This window comes from Saccostrea echinata, unplaced genomic scaffold (assembly GCF_033153115.1).
Source record: "Saccostrea echinata isolate AGI-Se365-2 ecotype Australia unplaced genomic scaffold, CSIRO_AGI_Sech_v1 ptg000052l, whole genome shotgun sequence".
Classification (NCBI taxonomy): domain Eukaryota; kingdom Metazoa; phylum Mollusca; class Bivalvia; order Ostreida; family Ostreidae; genus Saccostrea; species Saccostrea echinata.
This window is the reverse complement of record NW_026889801.1, coordinates 7,856,219-7,882,632: the sequence shown is the minus strand read 5'-3', so window position 1 is coordinate 7,882,632 and position 26,414 is coordinate 7,856,219. Positions and strand designations below refer to the sequence as shown.

The 26,414-nt window shown below is 32.6% G+C and overlaps 2 protein-coding genes across 2 annotated transcripts in view; both read left to right on the top strand.

Moving 5' to 3' along the window:
• LOC133204320 (multiple epidermal growth factor-like domains protein 10) overlaps positions 1-26,414 on the top strand; it is a 609,956-nt gene that overhangs the window by 37,147 nt on the left and 546,395 nt on the right. The gene's annotated exons all lie outside the window — the stretch shown is intronic.
• Positions 868-9,678, top strand: LOC133204215 (multiple epidermal growth factor-like domains protein 10). Its single transcript, XM_061339960.1, has 7 exons — positions 868-995; positions 4,649-4,786; positions 4,955-5,089; positions 5,219-5,356; positions 8,898-9,044; positions 9,276-9,405; positions 9,519-9,678. Exons 1-7 carry the CDS (start codon positions 962-964, stop codon positions 9,676-9,678), a joined length of 882 nt encoding a protein of 293 aa, XP_061195944.1. The 5' UTR covers positions 868-961.

Genomic DNA, 26,414 nt, shown 5'->3' with positions numbered 1-26,414 from the left:
TCTTCTCTCTCTCTCTCTCTCTCTCTCTCTCTCTCTCTCTCTCTCTCTCATTTATTTTGATCTATTTATTAATTTATTTTTGCTGTGTATGTTTGTCTTTCCTTTAATCATGTCAAGAGTGTAACGAAGGATGGTATGGAAAAAACTGTTATAAAAAATGTAACTTCAACTGCGTAAGGAAATCCTGCCACAATGTACATGGACACTGTAGCTATGGTTGTAATCCAGGATGGACAGAATCAGACTGCAGTCAACGTACGTCCACAAAGTCTGGAGAAAATTAATAGAATTCAGAAACACTAAAGATACTGTAGAATTATTTTAAAAGATCCAAATCAATCAGGTGTGAGATTGGCAAATTTTAACGAGGCACTTTCTACATTTTATGATATAAGATAGAACATATGAAATACTAGATGAAATCATGAATAAGCGCGGGAAAATGAACTTTTACCGCTGGTGACGGAACAATTTTCATACATCTTAATTGGTTCTATATTGACAGTTTATTACTGTCAATAAATCAGGGTAAAATATACATGTACCTCAAAATATCCTTCTTTGTTCAACATCCCGCAGTTCCTGTGGGACCATAAGTAGATAAAGGTCACCACGTAATGCATCCATCATGACTAAAATAACAAAACTATCATTTTTTGAAAAGAATGCACACATAAAAAAAATCTCTTAGTTTCCGTACTACATGTAGGTTCAGAAATTGATATCCTTGATAAAATGTTGTTAACGTCAATACTAATTATTGATATATACGTGATCAATGGAAAATCATAACTGTCGTGCAGGAAAAATATGATTGTCTTAAGCGTTTTATATAATAATGCATATTTTGTTAGCTTGCAATTTGGGATTGTACGGAGAAAACTGCACAGAAACATGCAGTCCATTTTGCAGAAAAAATCTTCATTGCAACAATACTAATGGAGTTTGTGTAGACGGCTGTATGGATGGATACATAGAACCAAAGTGCGATAAAAGTGTGTTTGGGTACTTTATTTATAATGTTTTATCAGTTCAAAGTTATGTAATATTTGTTGATGATTGTTTGATTTTTTTTTTTTTCAATTATAAAGTGAAATATATGGAGATAACGAACAGTAGTGTACATTTATTATGGTTCCCCTTATAAATTTTAACAACAGATACAGTACCCGCTTTATCCGTTTATCAGGTTTTGCGTTTTCTATCGTGTTTTCCGTTTATCAGGTTTTGCGTTTATCGTGAAGATCGTTTATAAGGTTCTATAGTGTATCGTGTTTTGCGTTTATCGTGTGCATTCGGAAACTCTCGCTTTTTATCTTTACCTTGAAAAGAAACACCCGAGATATCTCGATTTCATCTTTCGTTTTGTTAATTTATTTAGGATTAATCTAACTGTTGAACAAAAAGAGAAATTAATAATCTAACTCTGGTATATTTTTTAAAGAAAATAAATAAATAAATAAATAAACGCCAAGAACCGTCACCAAGCAGAGTGCATAAATCGGAAGTCAAATTCTATTTTTGTACATGAAATAATCGATCTACTATTTGAGTCATTCGTTATTTTTTTTTAAATTTGTCGATATGTAAGAAATATTTTTGTTAAAGATAGAAATATTATAATCCCTTTACACAGTCAGAGTGACAAAAGCGAGACCTTTATTAACTTTGTTTTGATAATTATAGAAACATAAAACATTAGGTATGTGTGCAAAAAATAAATTATGAATAAAAAAAATATCAGTATCTCTATAAAGGCTATCCTTTTAATCAATAACGGAAACAAAAATTTTGTCTATGCGCGCAGGTTTTGTTGTTCCTTTGTATTATTATTTTTCTCTGATAAGTATATATTATAATATAGATGTTTGCCATTCATATTTAACTACTGCATTTAGAAGTGTGTAAAAAATGAATAAATAAATAGACAAAACCACACAAATTTTTATTATACATCTTACCTACTTCGGCGCGGAGAAGAAGTAATATATACCGTAAATTAGTGACAGGTGGAAGCGCTCCCGTGACAAGAGAACTGACACCTACCTGCCTAATCAGTACACTGTCTTCTTGTCAAGTCAAGACCCCCCCCCCCTTTCCCCTACATGACCGGCCCGTGTGTATTCAACGTAGACATACCTGAACTCTAGCTCTCACCTGGTGTCAAGTATTTACCTTGAACCCTACTGGTTTCAATGAAATGCATCTACTTATTTTCTGGATATTGTTCATAATTTTTATGAACAACACTTAATTAGCAATTAAAGATTTTATACTAAGAAAATTGGTAAATGTACACTTCCGTTACAGATTAAAAAATGAAAAATTGAATCAAATAAAATATAGGCGAGGTTTGTCCTCCAAACTCCGTTGATTTAGTTCATTTGTATATTTTTATGTAATTATTATAGGTTTAAAGTCATAAACATGATTGGTGTGATCCATTTAAAAAAAGAATGCGCTAACGGTACTTCTTGATCTTAGGGTTTTCTCTGTTGTCTGTCGTTGTTACATGTAAAGGCGTCTCAAAGATACATGAAAAAAAAAATCGCCCGGTTCTGCGGTGATACACAAGACTGGTAAATACCTTGTATTTAATTTTATTCGTGTTTATCGATTGCATATAATACATGACTGTATTGAAGAAGTCAATATATATTTTTATTTTTTTTTATTTTCATTTTATTATTATATTATTGTTTGTTTGTTTGTTTGTTTTTTTTTTTGGCTTTTTGAATCGGATTTTTTTGGGGGGGAAGGGGGGGGGTATGGATCCCCCTTCCCCACTGACTGTGCCTCAAATGGGGTTAAGACTTTCATAATTTATAAAGTTTTGTCTAATTTTGCCGATGTCGTCCTATATAAGATAAGTTTTGTAACAATTATTACAAAGTCTAATAGCAATAATTGACAATTATTCTATCCGAAAATCCACTTGTCAAATTGTGGAAATTGATTTATCATTTATTTTTTGTGTGTGTTCTAATATGTTGAAACAAGTGTACGTAACCATTCAATGTTATCTAATGCAAAGTTTAAGTACCCAATAAATATATTCATATACATTGTAAGTTTATATAGTTTACACGTATCTATAGTAGATACAAATTCTGTTATTGTAAATGCTTATAACACAAGCACGCTAAGAAAGCAATATCATTTCTTTGGGGGCGGCCGGGGGGAGGGGGTGGGGTCTAAAAAGAAATGTTTTGAAAAGCAAACAAAAATAGCTAAAGACATTATTATTGTCGATGGGCAATATTATATAAGCATTATATTACTACTGTATACTACACATGCTGGTACACTGTAACATTTTTTTGATTGATACGACTGCATGCTCCCTTCTAGCGTAATCTTACAGGCCTATAAAAATACCAGAATAAATACAAAAGAATGGAAATGCAATATTTTTTTCGGATAATAGATGATGACAGATCTAGTGACGTTTATTGATTTTATTAAATTCGAGTTTTTTCGCAGGTCTCCTTCCTCATATATGCATATACAATGTATGTACTTGGAATGTGCATGTACTTGGAATATGTAAATAATTTTTATGTGCACGGGATATGTGTGACATATATATTTATATATAGGAGATATTAACTATTCACAGTCCAGTGCACGGTCTGTCTCAATGCAACTAGCAATTTCGGCAATTTTAAAACGTAAAAAAAATTAATTAATTTATATAAAATATAAATCAAATTCTTAAAAATTGGAGGAGATAGCATTAACCTTAAAATAATTATAACAATAATTTTTCAACCCCCCCCCCCCAAATTATGACTAGTATTTTTTTTGGGGGGGGGGGGGGTTAAGATTTGAATTATTAAATACGAACTATTAAAGGCGATTTTGGATACTTTGCAGACTTCTAGCAAAAGATATTGAATCCAAATATTTCATTTTTTTTTTTTTTTTTTACATGTTTTTCCGAAAAAATAATCAATGTTTGTTATGAATTTCATAAGGTTTTATTTGTTAAAATAATGAATATATTTATAGCGTTTCGTGAATTTATTGCACTTGGGTGTAAAACTTCGCTTGTCTACGGACTCAAAACTTAAATTTAACGATTCGAAGGAATTTCGACATTTGTATAATTACACAAAAAAAATCGCCTAATTTCCATCATAGAGTGGAATTATTCTTAAAATAATTAGTTTGAATATGATGACGATCAATTTTATTGACAAAAACACCATATCTTTTACAAAGCATAATTACTTCAAATGTTTTATCATCATAAATTTAAAACGTTTTATCATTTCGATTTGCGGCTTTGTAAGTAATTAAAATTATCATACTATAGTATATCATAAAGAAAACTTTTCGTTTTGTCAAAAAACGTTTCGCATTTTGAAACAATCCTATCAGGTTTTGCGTTTATCCTATCGTTAAGATCGTTTATCAGGTCTATCGTGTTTTGCGTTTATCGTATTTTGCGTTTATCGTGTTTTGCGTTTATCCTATCGTGCGTGTATCCTGTCCTATCGTATCGTGCGTTTATTCTATCGTATCGTGCGTGTATCCTATCGTATCGATATCGTGTGCAGTGTATTCTGTAAAGAATAACGATGCGGGTACTGTAATTGTAAAGCAGACATTTTACAATAATTGTACAAGATAAGTATTTTGTAAGGTTGCAAGGGTGGCTGGTATGGCAAAAATTGCTCAAAGCGTTGTAGCGAAAACTGTTTTAATCAGAGGTGTAATCATAGAGATGGCAGATGTACATTCGGATGTAAACAAGGCTGGAGTTCTGCCAGCTGTTCTCGAGGTATTTTTAAATTTAGTTTGTATAATTACAAACAAATATTTTGTATAATTATCAGTATTACATGTATAGTACATGCAAAATTCAGAAGGTTTATCTGTTTTTAAATAAAAAAAAAATATTGTATTTTAGAGTTCTATTACATTTATCTTACGTATTTTATTTGTGTAGCATGTGATGCAGGATTTTATGGCAAAAACTGTTCAAAAAGCTGTTCTAACTGCCTAAATAGTCTATGCGACCCTTTTAACGGTACTTGTATTCAAGGGTGTGATGACGGATACATGGGCAGTAAATGTGATGAGTGTATGTTATTATTATTTATCAGATAGGTGTTATTTCAAAAATCATATTTTTTGGTTTAAGAACATCTTTTTTATACTTGCGGGATTTAGGTATCCTTTCTCTTATTTTTTCTTCATTCTTTTTCTAAAGCTTGCCTTATTGGATGGTATGGGAAGAATTGCTCTAATTTATGTAACCAAAATTGTATAAACAAGTCATGTAACAACGCATACGGTGAATGTACGTATGGGTGTGAAGCTGGATGGATGGGATTGAACTGTTCAGACGGTACGGAATAAGGTTTGACTTAACTCAGTCTATTCTAACCATATTATAAATTAAGATGCCTATGTTCCATAACACACCTCAGTTATGTTGTCCTTCTAAAAACTTATACGAGTATAAGGTATACATCACCCTCACTACATAAAGTCATTACATACCTTACTCAGCTGTGTGAATGTACAGGATGTTTCAATAAACGTGTTCCAACTTTGGATGTCTATATTTTTGTACAATAATGAAATGCAAACAAAACAACAGCAGTATTTTAAAGTATGTTAACGTTTCCTATCCCATCGGGTGAGTCAAAGACGAATCCTTATACGGATTCCACTTCATACGCTGGACGACTATACTAGGTCACAATCTTATTGTGTAACGAATTTACCCCTCTGAAGACCTTAACAAGATTTGCTTCGAAGTAAAAAACAAATTAACAAGATGTGTTTGTGAAACACTGATGACCCCGTATGGCAGCTTATGGTGACGGTTAAAGTTTCTTTAATGCAAGTCAAACTACAGGTCAGGAGATCAAAAATATTGGAACCAAAAGAAAGGTCTGTCTCGAGGAATATACTTCTGAAATTTGAAAGCCATATAGAAACATCTGCTTAAAAGATATGGCGAAGGTTAAGGTTGTTTAAAAGTAAGTAAAACGGCAAGGTCAAGGTCAAATAGGGCCCCGAGGGAAGGTCTTGTCACAAGTGATACACATATTCATGAAATGTGAAAGCCATAGAACCAACGTTTACATGTTATGGCCAAGGTTTAAGTTTTTTAAAAGTAGGTCGAACTCCAAAATCAAGGTCAATGTCAATATAGTTGGTATCCAAAGGAACAAGGAATGCACATGTGAAGTATGAAAGACCTAGCAATAAATGTTTAAAAGTTATGGCCAAGGTAAAAGTTTTTCAAAAGTAGGTCAAACTCCAAGGTCAAAAGGTCAAAGTTGTTGGTATCCAAAAGAAGGTCTTCTCACAAGGATTACATATGAGAAGTATGAAAGCCCTAGCACCAACTGTTAAAAAGTTACTGCCACGGTTAAAGTTTTTCAAAAGTATATAAAACTCCTAGGTCAAGGTCAAAGTGGTTGGTATTCTAAGGAAGGTCTTGTCACAAGAATTACATATTTGAAGGATGAAAGCCCTAACACCCACCTTTCGAAAGTTATGGCCAAGGTTAAAGTTGTTCAAAAGTAAGTCAAACTCCTAGGTCAAGGTCATAAGGTCACAGTGGTTGGTATTCTAAGGAAGGTCTTGTAACAAGGAATAGACCTGTCAAGTATGAAGGCCCTAGCACCAACCATTCAAAAGTTATTACAAAGGTTTAAGTTTTTCAAAGGTAGGTCAAACTCCTAGGTCAGGGTTAAAAGGTCAAAATTGTTGATCACCAAAGAAAGGTCTTGTCACTAGGAATATACATTTGATGTATGAAAGCCCTAGCTCCAACTGTTCAAAAGTTATGGCCAGGGTTAAAGTTTTTTTTTAAAGTAGGTCAAACTCCAAGATCAAAGGTTCAAAGTTTTTGGTATCCAAAGGAAGGTTTTGTCACAAGGAATACACATGTAAAGTTTGAAAGCCCAAGCTCCAATTGTTCAAAAGTTATGGCCAAAGTTAAAGTCTCATAAAATTTTGCAAAAGTGGGTCAAACTCCAAGGTCAAACATGATGGTACCCAAAGAAAGGTCTTGTGACAAGGAATACACATGTGAAATATGAAAGTCATAGCTCCAACCAATCAAAAGTTATGGGAAAGGTTAAAGTTTTTTTTTCGGACAAAAAGACAAACAAACAGACAGACAGACGAACGGACAGGGCAAAAAAATATACCCCCAGGGCATAAAAATATAACTTAAGATATCGTTGGAAATAAGAGATATTAGGCATTACATCATCACAGTTAAAGATACCTAAATTTAAAAAAAAAAAAAACTGCTTGCTTGCCACCATTTCTTTAAATCAGATGCACGTAGAACAAAATCCTGTGCCGGTTTTTTACACCTGTTTGGACCATTGTAATGTAATATTTCAGAGTATCCTGTGATATGTTTTAGCAAATCAAGATTCTTCAAATATTTCTGAAGCGGAATCAGTATCTTTCCATAACAAATAAATCTTTGCTCACAAATTTATGTGAGTGTGATATCAACCCAATATGCAGCAGGATGAAGTGTGCTTGTTTAACTGGCTCTTCATAACTGACTGGATGGAAATGCGACAAAAAAATACGGAAAGTGCGTTCTGTCTTTCCGTACTTTATTCATAATTCATTATATTTTTTATTCTCCTCTCTCTCTCTCTCTCTCTCTCTCTCTCTCTCTCTCTCTCTCTCTCTCTCTCTCTTGCGATAAGCAAAGAAAAAATTGTTTCAACATTTCTTAACATGTAAGACTGCTTGATCTTTAGTCCAGTTTTGTAAAGTCATTTTTTTAAGAAAAAAGTCAATTTTTAATGGTTTTACTACATTATTTTTAGTGATATTATTCGTGGTTGTGATTTCTTTTAGTATTTACCATTGCTACATATCATTAGTTAATCAATGTTCTATATGTTTTGATAAAAAGTAGGGATTGCAATCGAATATAGAATTGCCAATCAGTTACCTCCAAGACGTTCCGACCGATTAATCAGTTAATCGTATCAAATATTTTTGACACAGTCCATCATTGCATGTTCTAATAAAATAAACAAGACTATAATGATGTTACATAAAGTATTATTATGTTTATTTTTGATGAGGACACCAAGTATATTTTATTTCAATTTTAATAGGGGGGAAATTAAGAAAGTCATTAAGTCTGAAGTATCGCTTAATTTACAATGTTTGTTAAATAATATAATTTGATAGGTAACTTCAAAGGATAGATGGGGCAAGGTACACATAATAATCAGTTCAAGGATCTCAACGATCATTTAATTAAATTCATTAAAGAAACACAGGCAGCTGGGTAACGACATTGTGTTTTAAAAGCAATTTTAAAACATCTCGAAAACTGACCAATTACCCCCATGATATTAATCAGGATCAGCTTTTAGGTGAAAATGCTAACAATTCATACATATTTTTATTTGTATTTTTTAAATTGAATTCTCAGGAAATTGTGTTCAAGTTTACATATTAATATTTTTTTCCGACTAACCGATTACAGATTTTCTAACCGGTTACCATCTTTCCGACCGAGTAACCGTTAACCGATTACAAATTGACATCCAAAATAAAAATATACTTTCCGTGTATTTTTTCCCAAATTCATTAATTTTAAAGAAATACTTTTTGCGCATTGTATCACACTGAAGACATAGTCATAAAAATATGTCTTAAATTTGATATTAGCTCCTTTAGTGTACATGTATGTAAAAGTTTTAAACACAATGATATGAAAACCTAATAAGCCTTTTATTATTCAATAATAGAATAATATTAGAGAACATTCCCGCGACGATTTTGTATATAAGCATTTTGAAGTAGAAACTTGTGTTGAAAACAATGATGAGTTAATTTTAGTTGTTTGGATATTCAAGGTTCTCATTTTTTCCTCATATTTTTAGAATGCATGCCCGGATGGTTTGGAGAAGATTGCGTAAAAAGATGTGGTAAATGTGCTCTCAACCACACGTGCAACAGGACGAATGGGGCTTGTTTAACTGGCTGTGTGGAACCATTTACTGGAGTGAAATGCGACAAAAATACGGAAAGTTTGTAGTATTTTGAATTTATGTACTTGATTTATATTTCATAATATATTACATATTATATACTTGTTTTATTAATCTCTCTCTCTCTCTCTCTCTCTCTCTCTCTCTCTCACAAAATAACAAGTTCTACCCTGGTGTGTTATGCCTTTTTTTTTTTTTTTTTTTTTTTTTTTTTTTTTTTTTGCAAAAATTAATTTGAAATGGTTATAGCAATTATTTAATATTTTCTAGTCTCCCTGAAAAAAGCAACTACAAATTTTCCTCAAAGTGATTTTCAATCTGGCTACGTCATAGCTTTATCAGCAGGGTTTGCTGTATCACTGCTACTTAATATATTTACCTGTATAGTGGTACTCCGAAGGTAAGAAAATAAGTAATGTGAAGATAAGTATCGATAAAGTTTACGTATTTTCAAATTAAAAAAAAAATAATTAAGTTCGTGACATAAAGTTGACTAAATACTTTTTTTGATAGAAGGTACTGTAAAAGAGATGAGGAAGAATCGAGACATTATGCTGAATGCAGTGACGTAATGGCTGTAAAGACTGAAAATACGCATACATATCAGGAACTTAATGCTATAAATAGTAATGTTAATACCTATCACAATCTTTCATTTGGAACTTCTCCGTAGAATGAAGAAGAATATATGTTTGCTGTAGTTAAATAAATTGTTTCTCTTTATTTTTTATTAAATATAAATGTTACTTAGCAACCCACTTATGTTTTCTTAATTATGGATGCAGTGCAAACTGACTCAGGTGACCTATAAAAATCTTCTCAAGAACCAGTGTGTCAGAAAAGTTGAAACTTATGTGAACGCTTCATTGTATGAAGTGTAAATTCAGTTTAATTCAGATCATGCGGTTGAGCGCTCGCTCCGTGATCGGAATGCCGTGAGTTAGAATCTCAGCCGCGACTGACCTAAGTCGATAAAAAGAGGTAGGAACCGTTCCTTCGCCAGGCGCTCGGCACTTTGAACTGAAAGTTGCGGGTCCTTCGGATGAGACCTTTTAAAAAAACCCAGGCCCCGTGTCACGGCAAGCTTTAGCACCCCGTCACTGCTCAATGGTCCTGAGTGCCGAGTAAATGCCTAAATTTGAGGCCCTTCACCGGTATATGGTGACGTCTCTATATGAATGAAAAAATATCGAATGGGACGTGAAACAATACACAATCAATCAATCAATTGTTCAGATCATGTCCCTCGAGGGAAGGGTGTGGCTACAGTAGGCGATCAATTTTTTTCGTAGATTATTTAGAAAGAAATCTCTCAATTTTTTTTTTTAAGAAATACTTGGTCAAAAGAGATGATACTTGTGTGAAAGCTTCAGTACATAGCGTACGTTCAATTTAGAGGTACTCGTTGGGATTCACTGCTGGATGACTCACTGGCCAGGTATTAAAATAATATGATCTACCTCTGGTTAATCTAGAATATATATAATGTCATGTATTGCTAGTTGCTTGCAAGCACTGTAAAAATTCTGTTCAAAATACTCACCGATCAGCTGATACTCCAATGTCACATAACCACATTTACAACAATAACAAAAAATGATACTACACACACAAGACATTAAACTCACAGTTTGTGACAGTAGTCACCGGCAATATATGTCCAAGTCAATGGGTTGACCAATATAGTGGTAGAATTCATGCACACAGCTGTGTCTATTCAGGTCTAACAGATCACTGATGATCTAACCGGTAAACGTGAAAGTTGAACACTCTTAGAAATGTGTCATCTGAGTGACAAGTATAGGTCTAAATTTGCAGCCCTACACCGGCAAGTGTTGACGTCTACATACGAATGAAAAATTCTCGAGATGAACATTATAACAACAAACAAACAAACAAAAACAAAATCAATTTTGTTCAAATCGTGACCCCAGGGTAGGGTGGGGCCACAATGGGTGATCATACATGGGTGATTTTACATACTCTTAGGAATATACACAGAAAATCTTTAAAAATCTTCTCAAAAACCAGACAGATGTAGCACCGGCATCCTCCCTCCCCCCTTTCCCGCCCGATGGTTTGATTTTTTTTCTCCTTTGGTAAGTTATGTTTGTTTAACTTGTATATACTCTCAGTTTAGTCCACAGGTAAAATTTCGCCCCCCCCCCCCTCTATTTTGAACTTTCTGGATCCAACACTGAGAACAGCAGTAGGCCCGTGATTAGTGATGGGTTTTTTTTAAATGACTCCTCAGGTTGCACAGATTCAATTATCTTCAAATCAAACCGTGATTAGTCATTTTTATATGTATTGTTTGATTGATTGTTATTGTTTAACGCCGAGTCGGCAATATTTCAGCCATATTTCGGCGAGCAAATTCAGTGTATATGATCATTTTTGAAGTTTTGGGTTTCTCTAGCCATATTTATATAGAGCATTGCCGTGCATAGTCATGCGACATGTTCTAATGGACGACAATATGCACAGTGAGTGTAGGTGCACATTGTCACCGGCGACAATATGAACAGCACAACAAAATGTACCGTCACAATCACGATGCATAAAATAGCATATGAGACACGTCAGTGTGACTCACACAAAAATTAAATTCATAAAACTACCAAAAAACAACAAAAGAAATCTTTAAGCAACAATATCGGTGAGGCGACAATATGTACGGTGAGGGTGAGGCATATAATGTCGCCAGCGACAATATGTACGTGTGTAACTTTTCAGCCGGCGACAATATGTACCGATGGACGACAATTTGTGCAGTGAGGGTAGGTACATATTGTCGTGACAAAAGTATGTACAAAACGACAATATGTACCGTCGTACACCCCCTACGATGTACGTGATGGACAATTGTAAATAATTATGCTTCCTGTCAGTTTGTCTCTATATAATCAATACCCAACTATTTTTGCATAGTGTTTTAAGCATTTATATAGCGTAAGCATTCTATTCCAAAATAGTGCACGGCTTCTTTTTCTGAAGAAAATCCAACAGCGCCGACGCCAGGGCTCGAACTCATAACCCCGAGATTGTCAGTCCGACGCGTTACCGATTATGCCACAGACGCCGTTATCGAAAGCACTGTATTATGATATATATAAACTTAGTTTCAAATATTTTACACTTAAAAAAAAATAAACAAAACGATTTTTCTCAAACAGTTTCTTGCAATTTTTTCCCCTCACTCAACTAAAATTTTCTGAAACTATCTGTGCATTTACCTATAATGCATGGAACATTCAAAATTAAATATAAAAGATTATGACGTACATGTAGCACAACGTGACGTCATAATAGGGGTGTATTAACATGAATATAAGAGGTGATGAAACAATGGAAATGGAAAATATTGTCCCTTTTTATACAACAGTCAGCATAATAATACCAATAGTGTTGTACTTTGCACGCACTATGCCTAAATAGTAGTCAGGGTTTGACATATAAAGCACTCGCCTCCGGCTCGTGTACCATGTGTCAAACCCAGACTACTATCTAGGCATAGTGCATGCAAACAACAATACTATTACATAAACAGGGTACATCGAAATCGGCCCGTGTTTTTTTTTTTTTTTTTTTTTTAATTCTTACTGACTGTGATTGGTTTCATTTTTAGACTGTTAACTCAAAATCTGGTGACGAAACATGAAAAGAAATCACTCGATTGATTTGGACTTCTTGCAAATAAAATATAACTATATAGAGTACCTATATAGAAGTTGTAGAGATGCATGATTGGCTTAATTATTAGCATTATCTAGATCAAGCAATAATACCTGCTAGTAATAAAATCACACCGCTTCCCAATAACTTGTATGAGGATCATAAATAATTGCCAGGAGCAGAGCAGAGGGGGGACTTTTTTTAACAGAAGCAGATATTATGGGACTGTCTTAAGGCATGCAGTATAGGTGAAGCCCTGATTGGGGTCCAGCGGGCGAAGTCCCTGGAAGTTCATGAATTTAAGGGATTTGCAAGAGTAAAAATTCATCTTTTTATTATCCTTCAAAGGTGTAATAAAACCCCCCACAACAGATGTTCAGGTACACGGATTGATATTTTAGGTAAAAGAAAAAGAGAGAGAGACAGTTTTAGTTTAAATAAACATTTATTTCTTAGATTGTTGTAACCCCCACCCCAGTGTGTTAAACCCTCTCACATCAAAACATTTATACTCCGACCTTGTTATTTTTACAAACCTGCAAATACCTAAGAAATATTTATCCGAAACAATAATCCATTTTGCGTCAGAATGTCTTTTTCCATACAAAAGACGAAGACATAAAAAGGAAAAAACAGTCATGTAAACTATTTTCAGTATCTTTAAATTTCGTAAATAATGTTAAACAGTTGTACAAAAATATGAAAATTATAATTAATATTATCTAGCCGGACATTTAATACAGGTTACTATCGAATTCTCAAAGTTTAAGGGACCTTAAATAGGTTTGAGAGCTAGAGGTGTTCTAGAGATCGAAAGGGAAAAGAAATTAATTTTCAGGTACGATCATTTTTGGTTCTATTACTACGTTTACGGTAAATATTCATGTTGAAAAGAATGAAAACCATTCGTATTTTACTGGCAATTCTCTTGATTTCGAACAACAAAGACAGCATCTTGATAATTCAGCTGATATCCCGATCCCACCTCTGATGTTTTAGAGACCCGAGTTTGTTCTGCTCCTGATTCGTATTTTTTGAATTGACTTTTGGGCTTGAATACTGTTATCTCTATATATTTTATCTGAATTATGATTGCCTATCAACGTTAAAATCAACATTTTAAAAAAAGAAAAAAAAAACTTCTGATATATTTGTAACAACTAGCTGCAGAACTCAGAGAAAAATAAACAGTTGGTTAACTATGTAGGTTATGGTGGAAGCTGATTTTTCTAGACGACCTATCTCGAAGTATTTTTTGCCAAAAGTTTTAAGACGTTTCATTCATAACTAATGTTGTAACTTCATTTCGCAAAGACATAATTGAAACTGCTTTCATAAGTGGTGCAGATAGTAATAGAAAAAAAAAATCACTTAGTAAAACAAGCACCAAATTTGGCGTGTAGGTTCCACGTCCACACCTGTAACCTGAGTTAGAAATATCGTTGGTCATTCAAGTTTTGGCCATTTTCAAACTGGACGATATGAGTTTAAAAATTGTGTTTCTTATATTGCATACTGAGCATTCTTAATTTTTTTTTGGTCAAACATTTTCAAACTCTTTGGAAAATGGTTCAACATGGGATTAAGGTGTTATTTTACGTGAATATGTCATGAGCAGGCATTTAATTATAGGTTGTTGCTGTTTTATAGTATACATGATACCAATCTTCAGAACGGTTATGTACAGCTGCATAGAGCAGCTATTAACCATATTCTTGTGTTTATTAAAAAATTGAGACAGCAAAAATTATAATGAAAGAAAATATGTATTATTTATTTAATTTTGAACATATTTTTTTCCCCTTAAAAATCAGTATTTCATTTTCAAACAAGGGAAATGATATTTCATCTTGATATAAAAGTGGTCGAAAAATACTCCAAAAAGGCTGATATTCAAGATATTTTAAAATTGGGTTTGGACACTTAAAATTTAAAATGTTATGTTTTAAGGTAAAAATTTTGAACTTATAATCATTTCATACAAGAGGATAATCGGGTTTTGAATATTGCTGACACAGTGAAATTTTGAAATTGTAGCATTTTTTTCAGAAAAATAACAAATTTTTAACAGAGTTATCTCCTTTTGTTTCATACTTTCATAGAATATATATCATGCAACTGCTAAACAAATAAATAATTCCACTAAATGTTTGTACAATTACTGAACACTTTGAAAAAAAGGCTTTCCATATCTGGATAAAAAAAAATATGTGCTACATTGTGCTACAATGTACACGTATATATACGTTAATTTTAAGTCTTATCGAATTCATCAGCACAGCTAGTTCTAAATCATGTAAAAAGTTAAGACTCTTTCAAACTTTATCTGAAATTACTTTAAAGGCTTCTTGTACATACGTGTCTTCATTAAAACAATGTTACACAAATTTATGCCCTGATATTAATAAAGAGGTAAGCATGTCATATACTTTTTAAAGATGCGTAAAATATTTGAGCAAATAATGTCTAAGTGTACAATAACATATACTGTAAAGGAAATGAAGTATAAGTCTGAAATTTTTAGTTAAATCTTTATCTTAAAAATATTTTTTAACAGAGTTATCTCACTTTTTTTATATTTCCACTAAATGTTTTGTACAATTACTGAACATTTTGAAAAAAAAAAATACTTTCAATACCTGTATAGAAAAAAAAAAAATAAATTATGATCTACTTATGCCACAATGTACATATAAGTTAATTTTAAGTCTTATCGAATTCATCAGCATGGCTAGTTCTTAATCATGATACACTTTCAAACTTTATCTGAAATTACTTTAAAGGCGTCTTGTACACAATTGTCTTCATTAAAAAAAATATTACATAAATTTATGCCCTGATCTTAATTAAGGGGCAAGCATGACAGATACATAAAATATTTGTGCAAATAAAAATGTCTTCCAAGTCTAGAACAACATATACATGTATACTGTAAAGCAAATGAAGTACAGTCCATAATTGCCAACTCACCAGATTTCGTCGGGTTACACCCGATTTTTCGACCCGATTATTTTTTATGACACGGCGGGTCATGTTTTTCACCCGATTTTTGCCGAACAACCCGAAAATCTCCCGATTTCCGGATTTGGTTCGTAAATTAGGTTGCACTTTAAACTTCCAGTTACAACCCAAGCTTGGATTTACGTAAACAATGTCGATGGATGGCTATGTTCAGTAGGTGTGTACCAGTAAATTATCATTGCAGGTGTAAACAATTACCAGAGAGTTGTTTTGACAAATTAAAGTTTGAAGTCAATTTAAAATGGCTTCCGATAGAACGAGCTGGTTATCAGGACCAGGAGGGACAAATTGTACCATAGACATATAATGTCTCTGATTGAACCAAGAAAAAGAGAAACGATATTTCTGTCAGTCTCAGGTTTTAAGCTATAGCTACATGTATCAATAAAAATAGGTAATCAAAGATTAATAAGCTCACTGCAACAAATGGGAATGGACTGTGACAGAGTTACTATAAAGATTTAAATCACGACTGATACATATCTGTTACAGAATTCACCATGTCATATGCTTCCATGGCATCCAAATCTTTTAGGACATCATTCAAATCTTCATCCTCCTCAGATTTTACTGTAAGTTCTAATTTTGGTCTTTTCTCTCTCTCGGAGCTTTCTTTTAGCAGTTTTATTTGGAACTGTGCAAAAAGACTGCGGACTTGTTGGGCTGTAATCCTATCATTTGGACTGAATACATGACTGCCATTTTCATCTCATTCATTACGAATTTGTAAAGAGACAGACATTGAATTTTTTTTTTTTATTTATTTATTTATTTATTTATTTATTTATTTATTTCAAAGAGTGACATATCAAGTTACATAATGAAATTTTTCTCACGTTCTCTCACACATTCACACTTCCCCTCTCTAGTTTTAAACAAGAATGAAATATAAAATAAAAAATTAATCAATGAGATATAATATTCCATTTGAAAAATAGTTACTGTTGGTGTTTTAATAAATGTTTACAACTCAAAAATATTAATCCATGGTGATCATAAGTTTTCAAAATTGCTCATTGAAAATTTTTGAATTGATATGCATTTTTGTACATTGTACATCAGAGTTAAATGATGAAACAACCCAGTAATCATAGTTATTTTGGACTGTTTCAAACAGGAAAAGATGTATTGCTTTGTATATAGAATAATAAAATTTATCACCCTATTATGATAAGATAATGGAGTTTCACCAAAAATAATATTACATGTGTTAAACCCAATTCTTTTGGAAGTTTTTGTAAAAATGTGCATACTAAGATTACTCCACGATGAAGAGATTTTTGTGCAATTCAAAAAAATATGATGCATTGTTTCTATCTCCTGTTTACAAAAAGTATAGTGGTCATCAGATAAAATATTTATTTTCTTCAAATAATGTTTCACTGGAAGGATTCTATGAAGGATTCTATACTGTAACCATTGAACAGAAGTATCCATAGTTGTTCTAAAACAAACCTTTAAAACATCTTCAACACAAATATCAGATTCTAAAAACACTGATAGCTCCTGGTTCCATTGAAATATAGACGTAGGAGTGACATTGTTCCTATTCAAACATCTGTAAATTATTTTAGTGCACTTTTCATATACAATAATATTTTCAAAATAAAAAGAAATGAAAGGGGTACATTCCCTCTTAATAGATGATTTATCTATAGATGTTTTTAAATACCTGGATATAGCACATAAAATACTGTTGTATTGCATAATGCAAACTTTAGATAAATGAAATCTATTTTCAAAGTCAATGAGAGTTAAAAAATTTCCTTCATCGTTTAAGAAATCACAAACACTTTTAACACCATTTTTATACCACGTCTTTGCAAAGATTATTTTGTTTCCCATTTTATATTGGGATTGTACCAGACAGGTAAATTTAGATACTTAGTTTTCATATATGAATTGTTATTGAGCGTCTTCACTACAATGTTCAAATACCAAAAATCAAAGCATTAATTCAACAATGGAAAAGAATGATTCTTTCTCCTATTGGAAGAGTCACAGTTCTGAAAACATTAATCTTACCAAAACTTAACCATCTTTTTATATCGTTACCAAATCCAAGTAAAGAAATTTTATCATTATTGAACAGAGAAATCTTTGAGTTTATATGGAAATCAAAATGTGATAAAGTAAAAAGAAAAATTATTACTCAAGATTTTTTTTACAAGGAGGATTAAAAATGTTGGATATAGATAGCTTTATCATATCTCTTAAATGCTCTTGGATTAAAAGATTAACAAAAAGTAATCAACCATGGTTTGATATTTTTTTTGGCAATAAATGGTAAAGACGTATTGTGTAAACTTTTTGATTTTGTTGAAGAGTTTGTGTCTTGTCTTATTCTAAAAAATAATGATTTTTGGAAAGATGTGTTTAATTCATGGCTATGTTTCATGCAGACATTGGATTTGCTTTTTTACCAGTTATTTCACCCTCATCAAAAACATTTTTCACAAATTGTTTTACAGCCATTGAGAATCTTACAAATTTCCTGTCCGACTTTAAAGCCCATCCTGTTTTCAGCTGTGATGTTTGACTCTCAGAACTTACATTGGAAGCCTGCACGGAGTGAGATTGGTTGTAACATAAAGATTCATTACATTTTTCTGCCCACAATTCCATGGCTATATCTGTACAACTATGGACCTTATGGTAAGAATGAGTTCCTACAGCCAAATGTTTTTCTAATGTTGATGGTTTTCTGAATGATCTTATACAGCCAGGTTCAGTGCAGGTAAGATCTCCATTGTTATCGTCCTCTTCATTAGAATGTTGAGATGCAAATGGAAGCTTCAACAGTCCTGTTTGTGTACATACTGGTATAATCATGGAATCTTCTATGACATTGAATCTTCTATGACCTTCAAAAGAAAATTGTTGAATATATAATTATATTGAATAGAGCATAATACACAAGTTCAAAGGTCTAAAGGAATTATGATACACAGTCTGAACTGATCATAATTTTACCTTTTATTTTGGACTCGTCAAAGGCAAGATTCTGAGATATTTTCTCCAGTGTGCCCCTTGGATTAAGTGTCCTTGACCAATACCATAGGCTCTTAACACTCTGATGCCTTCTTCCTCAAACAGAAAAATTGTTCGTCTGACTGATTTTGAAGTTTCTGATAGTTCCTGACAAAATGGCTGATTTTCTGTGCTGATATCAATCAATGTAATGAATTTTTTTTAACTCCTCCGTGACTTTTCAATGCTGTTTTCAGTTGATTTGCACTTTGCACATTATTACCTTCATCAGCATACTTCAAAATATGCATTCTGCATGTTCCAGTTCTTGAATCGCACAGGTCTTTACCACTTTGGACCTCACTGAAATTGTATTCTCTTATTTTGAGCTGTAGAAAATCATAATTTCTCCAAATGTAAGACATCAATGGCATGCTGTGGTAACATCCTGCATTATCATATTTTAAATACACCTCTGACAGATGGGGGTTAAGACATTTAAGTTTTTCTAAGCTGTCTTTGAGAATACATGCAACTGAGAACCATCCTTGATTTTCTCCTTGCAGTACATGTGCAAATGATACCAGGCTGAATTTTTTTTCTGACTCTATGCATTACCACTGGGATGTTTGAGGAATATTACACATGTAACATCCCAGCTTATATTTAATTATGCCCTATTTTCCAAACCACTTTTGCTGTGATTCACGGAAACTTTGTGGCAAGAATTTTATGGTCCAATCCATAATCAACAGTTACTCTTCAAGTTTTCTATGTTCTTGCATTTACTGTTATCCTGGTTTACAGCTCGTGTTATATGGGCTTTCCATTCTTGTATATTCTTTCTTGTTCGTTCAAAATCATGCTCCAATTCTCTCTGCAAGTCACTCGATAAATTTGCTGCTGTACAACTTGAAATTTCATCAATGACTGTTGCAATACTACTACATGTTATGCAGATTTTAGTATGATGGTGATCACAAATTTCCTTGCAATCTGAGTTTTTCTCATCTGATAGGGCATATATTGAACAATGGTCAATACAAGCACTGGTTTGTGTGACATGCATCTTCAGATCAAATGTAAGATGTTGATTCATGTCTTATAATCTTTCCATCTAGTTCTTTGTTATGTCTCTTGAAAGGCCATTTTCTTGTAGTTTATGCAGTATTTTCTGTAGAAACTCCACTGCTTCCATTCCATCTGCAGTATAACTGTCCAGTCCTTTCAAAGACTTTTCCTGTGATGCAGAGCACACTTTTATAATCTTGAACAACGTTGCCCTTGAAGGTGCCATTATCTCATTGTCTTCACAGAACATTTCATATGCGTGGATAATTCTTGAGGCAATCATCATTCTAATCATTTTTGGAGTTTTGATTTGTAATCCAGATGATAAATGAAGTGTCTTTGAACCATATCCGACCACTTGACACATTGAAGGACTGTACAAAAACTCAACAAAATGCTGAATTCGACATTTGGAAATTCTGATCCTATTAATTTTTGGCTGATTTATAATTTGACCAGGACCAATCGTTGATGCATATTTTCTGGCAGAATCTGTTTTGTACTTTGTTAAACCAGGCACTAATTTACAAAGCTCGATAGTATCTGACTTGACTCTGGTGTACATCAGCCTGAATATCTGCTTTTATTAAGGCTTCTGTTAATGCATCAGTTTCTATCCTTTTCTCCTCTGACTTGTAATATTTCTGATGTAACATATGCATTAAAGCATTTTTTGACAAGGTGCTATGCATTGAAATGCATACTGAACAACTTTATTAGCTTTCTGTGTCAAGTAGTCTTTTGTAGGCTGCTGTATGTCATCTAATGATGCATTTAGGGTGAAACGTAGGGGTGTAAATTTACCATCCGACAGTATCTCCATACTCCTGTTTAGTTTCTCTCGATTGTATGTGGGTGGTCTCCAATCGTCACTTACACTTCCTTGGGATGACAGACTCAGAGAAACTCTGAATTTTGACTGGATTGTTCTGAAAAAAAAAGTTTTAATAATAGACATTGTAAATATTGGAGGCCACATAATTCTGACTATAATCACACTATTTATTAGTTATATAATAACATATTTGATAGAGAGTTTTAGTTAACCTGAGCCGAAGGCTCAAGTGAGCTTTTCTGATCGAAATTTGTCCGTTGTCTGTCGTTATCATCATTAACTTTTCACAATTTCAACTTCTTCTCCAGAACTTAAAGTACCCTTGGGTGAAAGGGATTCAAGTTTAACCCCCAGGGGAAGGGTGGGGCCACAATGGACGATAAAAGTTTTACATAGGAATATATATGAAAAATCTTCAAATATCTTCTTCTCAAGAAGAACAACAAAGCTATGATTGGTCTTATTTATATGGAAACATCCTCAGGTACTGTAGATTCAGATTATTCAAATCATGACCCTCAGGGGTAGGGTGGGACCACAATGAAAGTTCAAACTTATAGGAAAAAAGCAACAGTTATAAAAGAATTATGTCATCATCCTTAGATAGTGTACATTCGAGTTTGTTCAAATCATCCCTCCTCTTGGAGTAGGTTGGGATCACTTAAGCATTTAAGCTTTTCAATACTCAATTTTTTTTGTTTCCTAACCAGAGTGCACAGGTGAGCGATGTGACCCATAGGCCTCTTGTTTCAGATCTCAGATTTTGGAGCATTGAAATGACATAATTTTTCATATTTATATCTAAATTTTAATTCATCTGAAAACTTGTACCTCAGGGAAAGTTATGTGTATTGCAAATTTGCTTTAAATATTTTAACGAATTCATTTTATGGATATAATGAATTATAGATATAGCAAGTCAATTCACAGTTACTTTATACTGTAATTTGATTAGTACATATATATGTACTTTGATATGTACCTAACACATCATGCAAAGGACTTTCTTCTTCGTGAACAATAGCAGGATTTTCTGAAAATAAATAATTTTTTAGTAATATATTGATTTCCATTAACTGCTGGTGTTATGTATAACTGTATGAAAAACATATGTCTAAATTAGATGGACAAATGGATCACAAAATGAATACATAGATATCTTCCTCTTATGGTCCAATCTTTTAGTGTAAAATTTGAAATATGATGAAAAATGTTTCAGTCATTCTGTCAAGATGAATAAACATTCAGCCAAGCATGTGTTCTTCTCAAAAAGTAAGGAACTTCTATAGAAAATTTGAAAGTATAGTTAATATTAAAAAAGATTTATTGCATCATAAACAAAAGTATAGATAGATAGACAGACAGACAGACATATAATGTGTATCCTATAGGGCTCCAACATTTTCATACTGTGTTCTAACTTAATGCTCATTTAAGACAGTATTGCTCACTCCACAAAAGAACAAGGTTCACTTAGGGCCTTTTTTGGCCCTTTGAATTTCTGAAAAACTGAAACTGCTTAGTTTTAGTTGACAATGCATGAAATTTCATTTAGACTTTTGGCGATTGCAAATCTACCAAAAATGACGTAATTTTCTGGCTAGTCAATGCATTATGACGTCATGAAATACGTCATTTTCCTCATATCCTGAACATTCTACAAAAACAGCCATTTTTAAAAGCTATTTTTCGATATTTAATATAGAGCGCAATCTCTGATCTTAAATATGCAATTATTTACTGATAGAGCCGTTTCTGAGGATTACAAAACATGTTTTATTTTTTAGATCAGAGGTTGCGCTCATATTATTTTTCTTCTCTGAAAGTACTTAAATATACCTGTTTTCCTTAAAATTCAAGAACATTGCAATTCCATACAGCTTGTTTTCCAAGATCTGGACATTAAGGAGAAAAATTTTGATAGAAAATGGGAGCATTAAATCTCTACTTTATCTTGATATTTAAAATGGAACATAAGGTGTTAGTCAATAAATTGGTATATCTACAGGGCCATTTTATGCATAAAGTGAACCTAGCTCTTTGCTTGATACTTGGCTTATAAGTGAGGAACAGATTTTGTTAAAGGGTTTTTATCACGTCTCAAAATTTTTTGATATGACAAAGTTTACATGCTATTAAAATCATATATTTAAAAATCTTTGCTAGAAAATTAATATATTTGATGTTTCACCGATTCAAAGTTTGAATTTCTCAATATGCATATTTTGATCGCCGATGTTACGCGCCATTGCTCTGACGTCATAGGTGTCAATCCTGGTCAAGCGAAGTACTTATTGTGTGTAGAAAAGTGCTCATTTGTTGTGTCTATTAAACCAGTTAGAAAATAATTAAGAGATAATTGGATGATTGACAGCTAGTAAGGTATAATTTGAAGCTTTAGGATGCACATATATGCACAAGAAAGGTTTTAAGAAGAATTTTTCCCCCACATTTCCTGTACTTGGTCGAGAGAAGAAAGGGGGGCTTTTTTCTGCAAATGCAATGGCGTTTATCTCCATTCAGAACAATTGTTTATGCCTGATCGATCACAATTTTTTTTCTGTCCTATAAAATATTTTTATGAAAGATACCTTTAAAAAAATAATAAATGGCAAACACGCATTTTTAAAAGTCGCACAGAATCTAGTAGGAATGTTGTGAACTTCGTAATGGCGTACGGCGCCATTGAAGAAGTGTCATTTCTAGTACATTATATCCAGTGCTGAAACAGATAGAAGATATACAGGATTTATCTATATATATAATTGATTAAAATAATAATGAAGGAGAATTTAAAATTCCCATATTTATAAATGTTTACGGGGTTAAACTTTAGTAATTCGATCGTTCTATTTAGTCGAAGTCCCGAGTTGTCAACGGTTTCGTCTTCGGTGACCTATCCAATTGTCGGCGTATTTTCTGAATATTTCTCTCTGCTAGACGTTCACACATAAAAGATTGACCGTCCATGACCAAAGGAATATAGTCGATGTCAAAATTTCAACCGGCCATATTGTGTATTCTATTTATTTAGCGTAAAAATCTATTCAATGTATTTTTTTCTTACGATAATCTTTACGAGTTCTTTTGACCACTGACACCTATGACGTTTCAGTACCACGTGACCCCTATCTGATAAGTGGAGATTTTTACTTCGAGGACCCTATATTACGGGCGTTTTATCGTCTAATTACGGCCGTTTTCAACATTATTTCATAATTAAACGATAATTATATGTTTCAAGAATATAATAGTGTTTCATTTTTAAGAAATTTAGATACGTGATAAAAACTCTATAATACTTCACTTATAAGTGACGATTGGTCACGTACCTGTGAATATTTCACTTATACTTCACTTATTAGTGAAGATCAGTATGGTATTAGCCAGAATAAGTAAGGACTTCGAATTTTTACATTATACAAGACTTCTCTTGAGTTGCATTGTGGGTATTCAAGCTAACCAATCAGAAACTTTGTCTCTGCAGAGATAAACAACAAGAATTTGAAACTAAGTTAGTCACTGTGAAAGGATATTGTTGGAGATTTCTAATTTATTTTGAGTATGCCTTCACATCAGGTTCAACAAGTAGGTTCTATTAACATCATTTTTTTATTTTAACTTCCTTTGCCTGAAATTTTGAATCAATTGACTCAGTTGCTTTTAGATTTCATAAATTTGAAGAAGCCTCAAGGACATTAAATCTTAACTGATTTCTCTTTGTCCAACATTTTTGTTTGTAAACTGAGATAATATATAAAGCTTGCATCATCAAAGAATGTCATATTAGAGGGATTTTTTTCCCCATAAAATGTTAACTTGATTATTTCATCTAAGTGCAGATGCGTATGTATATGTAAAAAAAAAACAAAAACAAAAACAAAAAACTTTGAACGTCATGCAACCCATGCATGGTTGGAAGTTCTGTTCTAAATTAAGATCTATAAGGCAGTGCTTTACTTCACTTATAAGTGACTTATAAGTGACTCATACCTGATAAAGTATGAAAGGCTAATACTTGACTTATAAGTCACTTAGAAGTGACTATACTTGAATAAAGCAAAAGTGGCTAATACTTGGCTTATAAGTCACTTATAAGTCAAGCACCTCATTTAAATAAAAATAATATAATAATAAAAATCATATAAAATCCTAATGAGTCACTTATCAATTACTTATAATTTATATGTATCAGTGAAGCATAAGTCCAGTATAAACAACTTATAAGTAAAGGAATAAATCACTTATAAGTCACTTATCAGAAATTTCTGTAAGGGGTATTTTCAATTTGAGATGCAAATATCTAAAGGCAGGAAGAGACTATGCAATTCACTATTTTTGTTCCCCTCCCAATTTGCCCATAGATACTATACTGATTGAAACTTTAATTCAGTCATTTCATAGAAGAAGCTTAAAATGATCAAATGTACATGTCCAAAATATGAAGCAAAGTGATGGATGAATACAGATAGCAACATGTTACCTTAAAGTACCTAAACCAAAATACAGTATGTACCTTCAATCTCTGAAGTGTGTCGTGAAACGGTTTGAACTACAACTGAACTCTGTTCAATGTCACTATCTACTTTCTCTTCAGCATGTTCAACAATATCTATACCAAGCTTCATGAATTCAGCTGAAATAATATAAAATTAACTAATAAGTACATGCCAGCTAGTGTAACGATCAGTAATGAAAGGACAAAACTCATCTATCTTTTAGTAGTCTTACCCTAGCTTCTATTTTGAGATATATTTTACATTATATTTCCATTTCATTTATTTGTCCTTTTTATACAGGAATGGTATTTATTATATATTTGTTATATAATACAGGATTTTTGCATCACTGATATGAACACAAGCACGCACCCGGTGTTGTTGGGGTGGGTGTGAGTTTTGAAACTGCCTAAATGATTGTGTGTTTGAAAGACCCACCCCCTCCCCCCAATCTCCCTTCCCCTTATACTTTCCACAGATTCATGGATCTGCATGTGTAGCATTGCTGACATTAATTATATAAAAAAGAAATTCCAGCTCAATTTTTTCATTGTGGGTAGGTAAATAGCTTTTTTAAATTTTTTTAGCAATTAGCAATTGTCATAAAATCAAAGACTTAAAAATTCATTAAATGTTTTCATTATACATTCACACAGGACAGCTAAAGAGATTTAATATTCCTTGCTTTAAAAATTTTCAATCTAAAAAAAATATTATTGGCTTTAATTGCTTTAATTGTAAAAATATTACAGATAATATGCATTTCCCTGAAAACAAAAAAAAAAAAAAAAAAAAAAAAAATGAAATAAAATTTAAAGTACTAAAAAAAAAAATGATTAGATTGTGGTGGTTTAACTGTCGGGTCAGGCAGAGTACACAAACAATTTTTTTTATTGTTGGCCTGGCCATTCATATACATGTAGTAAAAGTCTTAGTTATTAGTTATTCAGTTACTTGTATACAACATACCAACATCATCCTCAATATCCACTTTAGTGGAGTAAGTTTTTCTATGTCTGCCAGAACAATTCCTGCATAAACCTGTAATTGAATGAGAGCTGTTCAATGTTTGTGATGTCAAAATAAAATTCATATTTTAACTTTTTGACCTACCTGTTTCTGTTACAATATTTAAGTGCCATAACTTTGCACACACTATATATAGGATCTCCCATGATTTGTAGTTGGATATGATTTTTATCCAACGAGTTGTGTTTTTTTTTTTTATCCCGAGCCTTGGCGAGGGGATGAAAACACACAACGAGTTAGATAAAAGTCATATCCAACTACAAATCATGGGAGATTCTTTTTATCCCATGTGTAATACTTCACAACCAA

What these genes read in the sequence shown, in the direction of transcription:
- LOC133204215 (XM_061339960.1), top strand. Translation starts at nt 962, where the DNA reads ATGGATGGATACATAGAACCAAAGTGCGATAAAA. An exon ending in TTCTGCCAGCTGTTCTCGAG is followed by an intron (nt 4,787 to 4,954) that starts GTATTTTTAAAT and finishes TTATTTGTGTAG; the next exon opens with CATGTGATGCAGGATTTTAT. An exon ending in GGGCAGTAAATGTGATGAGT is followed by an intron (nt 5,090 to 5,218) that starts GTATGTTATTAT and finishes CTTTTTCTAAAG; the next exon opens with CTTGCCTTATTGGATGGTAT.